We start from the raw sequence: 6,550 nt of genomic DNA, 5'->3' as shown, positions 1-6,550 counted from the left end.
CAATGACGTAACAATCAATATTTGCTCTCAAGAGAAGATAATTCTGCAATGCGCAAAGACGTAATAAGGCACATAGTAATACTACAATAAATACATAAACAAGAAAACAGTAATAACTTGGATGAAATATGATGTTATTGTTGCATAACCCCTCGGTTAGTTTGTGACCGAAGGCTATGTTTTGTAAAACAGATCATCATGAATACATAAGGTCAAGTGATTCAAAAAGTCTTTTGAATAAATCTACCGAGAATAATGTTTGTTGTAGGCAAAAGGTTCATGTTTCTGTCTTGCTAAAGGGGCGGGTCGCCCTGAAAATTTGACAAATTTCTTTGTCGTTATTACTTCTTTGTCCAAATGAAAGTATAAATAATTCTCACGTAAGCGTAACTGTCCATGAGGGTTCGCAGAACTTGACCAGTACAAATGCTTGGGGTATGGTCACCAGTATAAGTGTGGGGACGACAGTAAGAGGACCGACGTAGCGCATCAACATTCCTATGACTCCAGTCATCCCAACAAGCATGTGAACTATCCCAGCTAGCATCAAACTGCCTGATAACTGTAACATGTTCACGTATTAGTTTGCCTTACTTACGCTACGGAAGTAGACACAATACATATCCAGCACACACGCAGGCATACACACATAGGGAGATATTAGCCAGGTGGCATAGGACTAGTAGTTAGCGCCTTATAAAGCAGCTCCTGCGAATTCCTCAAATTTTTAATATCCTAATTGTATTAATTGTATATCTATGTACTGTAAAGTGCTTTAGAGTGGCTTATGTTAGCTAGATAGGGCGCTATATCAAATGTTGTATATTATTATATTATTATTACGGAATACACAAATGTCAGCTATAGTTATATATCCGATATTGCAAGTTGAGCAAGAATTTTGGTATTATCGACTATGTATATTTTGTAACGATATTAAACTTTCCATTATAATAATCATTTACCATCGAAACCTTTGTAATGAATAACTTGTTATTGCTCGGTATTCTGATCTAATAAAACACTTAACGTATGAAATATATATTTTTATGGTGGGCTTAAATTTCTAGTTATAATATTAAACTGTTTCGTGGTTCTGATATAGCTGCTGCGATAACTGACAGTACAATACTCACAATACAGACTTGCGCTAAAGAATGAAAGATAACTCTTACACTTTCACATTAAAACGAGTCAGTTTTGCGTTATAACATGAACATGTCTCCATAAAATGGAATTCGAAAACGCACTTTATATATCTAGGCAGTGTATTTGCAATATATGACAGGAACATAATAAAAAAGAGCTGCCTACCACTTTCATTTTTGGCAACACGTGTGCCTCTTCAAATGTATTTCCATTCTGGGTGACATCTCCATTCGAGAAATTGGAACGATCCGTCATGTTAACCAGAGATGAATTTTCTGTGTAATAATACGAACCGATGATTTTTCAGCATTTCAAAGCAATATTTAAGTGCATTAAAATTGGAAATGTAGAATATGAACAATATCAAACTAAGAAGCAATCCAAATGTTTTTTAACGCTTCCACTCTGACAGGTGATGAGCTAAACCAGGGACATATAATTTCGTAAAGTGGTATGGGACCGATCTACTTTCAAATCCAAGGGGTCTCAGCATTTACCTTTCTTCTACATGTACAATAAATATATTCAACCACAACAAAGACCTTTTATCATGGCCTTTACTTGAATGAGTCTCATAATAAAGTTGGAAGTGGTTCTTTCGGATGAATGCCACTATTTGATTTTCATTAAATAATCATAAACCTATGTTTTACCAGTGAAATACCAGGATCTATCCATTTAATTGATCCTAATATCGTTACTATAGTCAGATCTTCATGTGTATATACAGCATGTTCAGTTATGTGCATTCAGAAAAGTACTTTCTGTTTATTGCGTAAAATCTTTCCAGATGATAGCAACAAACAAAATAATTTCGTTGAGTAATCGATTAAAAACTGCGCTCTGTCTTGTTGTCACATGTGACGTCATTAGAACCGGACGTCAAATATTACGCTATTAATTCCTGTACTTTTCTGATGCAGCTATTTTTGTGCCGTTGTTACTTTAAAAATGTAATAAACCGAAAAGATAATGGTGTTCTCGTTGAATACCATATTTAGGTAGCAGAAATAGGATAGGTCAGTCATCGGCGACCTGGTAGCTCATTTGGTAGAGATCAGAGAGCCCGGTTTCGAACCTCGATCTATCCGTGCATTTCTCTTTCTCCTATTACATCTATTTCACTTCGCACTCTAGATTGATATCGATATTCTGCCATACTCGTGATATATGTGGTATCCAACAGGAAACCATTAACACCTCTATATATAAGATATACCTTATTCTCAACAAATATACAAAACTGAATCATACTGGCAATCACGCTATAGGAATCTGGACATTTCCATTCCGGTAGTGCAGAAAGCGCCAACAACGGTAGAATGTAGTATGTGACTGGTCCTTGATAGACAGGCAATCTGTAAGGAGATACATATTTAAGGTACTGTATTATATTGGTTATATAGCATGTACATAATAAGGAGTTGTTGTATTCACTGAGTAATGGATCTCACGATATTACATGTTTATTGATGCAATATCTTGTTTTAAAGGTGTAATCTGTAACACACATACATAACAAATTAACCTGTATAACAGTAATGCCGCCAAGAATTTACGATGATGAATTTGTTGATGCAAATTGAAATATATTCATATGTGACGCCAGTATCGAAAGCAATGTCCTATAAAATATACATAACACATAGTTCAATATATTTTTGATAACTAAGTATTGATCTTATAAGTGATAATACTAAATGAGAATATTGTCACGTTGGTTTCATTTTCGGGTTCTTCGTGAGTTCGTGGTGAGGTTAAACCGCCAAATTAACAGAACTTAAGAATTTATTAAATAATGCATTTGAAATGAAAAGAAAAGAATGACACCGACAAATCAGGTCTTCCAGTTTAAATATTACACGTAGAAACCTCCTACATGAACACATTTGATAAGCACAAGATCTATCCAAAATATCTCTGGCGCTGTTGTACTATGTTACATGTGTGCGAATATACAGAGGTGTATAGTTCATACATTTCACTATTCATTCAAACAGAAAAAACATAACCTCATCTTGATAAATTCTTAACTATTCGTGAAGCCATGATAGACAAAATGAAGTTTTATTCTAAACAAAACACAGTCATATGTATTCATCGAGCACGAAAAAATAATCCTAAACTATAATAAAGTTAACATGCACTTGATATACTAGTCTATTTCGATGATAACAATACCCAACACAAAACAGCAGCTGTTTCGCTAAAACGAGATGAATCATCTTATTAACAAAACACTTTATATTTGTACGATGTATTGAGTGGATGAACCGAACAAGGTACATTGTACTGTAGTATATTTTAAGTTAGAGTGTACGGTTAAGAACACTGACATAAACAGTCTCTATATATTTGTTTTGACTTGCATGTCGATAGTTTTTTTTGTATAAATCAATTCTGAATAGCACTTCATAGCTTTTGAAATAATATGAAAAATAAATAATAAATAAATAAATATGACGTCAAATATTACAAATAAAAGAAAACGCAAGAAATTGGCAACTGTTATTTTGTTCTGAGTGTAAAAATGCATACCTGAAATTCCGATTTATATTCATATTTTGGCGAGGTGTAAAAGAAACAGGGTTCTTCACTAATGTTTATGATATTACCTAGATCAGATAATTTTACTTGGAGACATCGACCCAACAACAATAATGGAAATAAAAGTTATTTAAAGACATATGTAGAGTATCAAGGAAACAAATAATCAAAGCCAACCTCACACCAAAGGTACATTGGAAGAACGTACAAAGTCCGGTCAGCAGGATCGTTGTAGAAAACATTTGTGTTTTAAAATTCTCCACGTCTGTAGCACAAACAACTTCAGCCAAGAGAGTGACGATGAAGAGACACTTCGGAACAGCAGAAATAGTTTGCTGAAATTAGAGAAAATCACATCATTTTGATTTCGTTTTATAAACACGAACTGTCCATTTTTCTAACGTACATACAATATCAGTTAGAATAAAATGCAGGAAGCACGGTAGTGTAGTGGTAGCACGCCGGTCTCGGGTTCGAGTCACGTCACGTCACTCTGTTGTATCTTTGAACAAGATACTTTACTCCGCTTGTTCCAGTCTACTCAGCTGTAAATGAGTACGTGGTTGGGCAGTGCCAGAACTGAGTAATGCTAGCTGTGGGTGCCGAAATGGCAGCACACAGATTGTATGCTCCCTAGGGATTTGAGAACGATATAGGCTGGTTGCAAAGGCCCAATAACCACGGATAATGATTTGTGAATCACTTTGAGACGACCTACGAACTAGGTTGTGATAAAGCGGTATATAAGAACCTCGAATTATTGTTATTATTATAATTATAGACTACACTAACTCTTTAGCTATGAGAGGGGCACACTTTTTCTCCATGGATATAATAATAGTTTGCAACGAATTATTATCACCGAATACAACAAAAATATTTTCAACCAGGAATTCTCATGATCTCATTCTTTGTATATTTGGTCACATTTGTGTGTGTATGCTCTAACATATTTAACGACCATAATAACATGGCTAACTCGTTAATTGGTCAACATGGTGATTTATCCCAAAAATTCTGATTGTGAATCAATCAATAAACTCCATAACCAGGAAAGGTTAGTTTGTCTGGAAGTCAGGTTAACGATCGTTAAATTCGTTTGGGATGGATTCTAGTACTTAGTCGACCATAACGGCCATACTCTAGGTAAATATCAAGCTTTGAAGCTTACAAATAGGAGTCTGAAGTATCAGCCCACGGACCTTTGGCACTTGGGCTGATATTGGAGTCTCGCTTTGACATTGGGTGTGACAACGAAATCAGGTGTGTAATGTTCTCTATATATATATGAACACGCTAATTCATGAAGTTTGTACGTTAAGATTGTTTTATCCCTATTTCCAAATAGGTATTAACCAGAAAAAGTGACAAAATCATAGATAAAACATTCGTTTTTACACTTTCACTATATCCAGCAAAATATATATATCTGTCCAATAAACAGTAAAGGCAACGCCATATAATGTTCCTATGCAACGCATTTTACCGCACTAGTCCTTTCCAAAGTCTGACTAAATTAAACGAAAACACATGATATCGTTTAAGCGTTGTCGATCAACATTTATAGGCAAACCCAGCAAAATTTGTAGTAGTAGTGATTTAAGACTGTGACAATAACCAGACCACATAAACACTTAATATCAATCTTTTTAAGCGAAAATGTATTTTGATAAACATGTTCATTATTTCAATCAATTTCCTTGTATGAAATATGATGATGATGATGATGATAATGATGATGATGATGATGATGATAAGAATGAAATCAACTCACCTGAAAAGCAAATAGTACCGTTAGAGCTATAGGGGGATTATCGTTAATCCCGTAAATAAGCGTCGATTGTTTAGTTCGGACATCAGCACCAATTTCAATTCCATTGATGTCTTCTTGCTGTTTGACTGTATTGCTAGGTGTAGCATTTATGTTAGTCTCCATGTCGGCATTATGGTTTCCTGACTGAAATTGCAGGAACTGGATGTTTTCATTGTCATCCATGCTTCGCGTATTTCTGTAATGACGCCCTATTACCACTTTCCGTTAATATACGATCTCAGAATATATTAGATTTTCACTGTCCCAATTTACAAACACTTACGGAGCTTTAATTGCTTTGGTTCGGCTGTGACAGCTGTATATATGTTATGTTAAAAGTACATGCATATCCAATTGATAGACCACTAGCAAGATTACAAGGAAATGTTTATAAATGCTAAAATGTACTCTATTGTTTCTTTGCGTATTGCAGAGTTATCTTCTCTTGGGATCAGGTATTGATTGTTACGTCACTTGTTTGTGAGAGTAACGTCATCAATTTTTGAGAAAACGACGTCATTTTCTCGCACAAACCAATGACGTAACAATAAATACTTGCTCCCTAGAGAAAATAACTCTGCAATACGCAAAGACGGAATATAATAAACAACAGATGATTTCCAAAGGGAAAAAAAGATACAAAAGGCACTCTAAGTCTCAATAATTCGGCCTCCTGGCCTTCTTCAAGGGCGAAAGTCAACGGTTGTTTCAAGTAACGTCCATCTTGCTTATTCGGAGGTTCTATGGGTGTTTTGGTTTTAATGAAGAATCGACGTAAAAGACAATGTGGTCTGGTATGTTGATGATACAAGTAAAGACCGCACAATTTAAGTATAAGGTATGCTGGACGTGATTGTATCGTATATATGCTTTGAAAAAAGCAATCATCTGCAATACTGGATTCGATAAAAAAAGACTTTTAGAATTCAAGTCCTAGAAAATAAATATGCAACAAACTATTTCTTCTCACAAAAAGAATATGCCGGAACTGGATTCGCTAAAAAGGAGACTTTTAGAATTCCAGTCCTTGAAAATAACTAT

General features: G+C 34.9%; 1 protein-coding gene across 1 annotated transcript; it reads right to left on the bottom strand.

The window, feature by feature from the left end:
- Positions 1–376: 376 nt before the first annotated feature.
- Positions 377–5,692, bottom strand: LOC110445600 (solute carrier family 23 member 1-like). The gene is made up of 5 exons (XM_021490286.1): positions 5,471–5,692; positions 3,874–4,031; positions 2,404–2,507; positions 1,315–1,424; positions 377–562 (listed from the first exon to the last, which is right to left on the bottom strand). The coding sequence occupies exons 1-5, from the start codon at positions 5,690–5,692 to the stop codon at positions 377–379; spliced, it is 780 nt and encodes a 259-aa protein (XP_021345961.1).
- Positions 5,693–6,550: the final 858 nt, after the last annotated feature.

The sequence above is a fragment of the Mizuhopecten yessoensis genome, unplaced genomic scaffold, assembly GCF_002113885.1.
Source record: "Mizuhopecten yessoensis strain PY_sf001 unplaced genomic scaffold, ASM211388v2 scaffold259, whole genome shotgun sequence".
NCBI lineage: Eukaryota > Metazoa > Mollusca > Bivalvia > Pectinida > Pectinidae > Mizuhopecten > Mizuhopecten yessoensis.
This window is presented reverse-complemented; position numbering and strand designations above follow the sequence as displayed.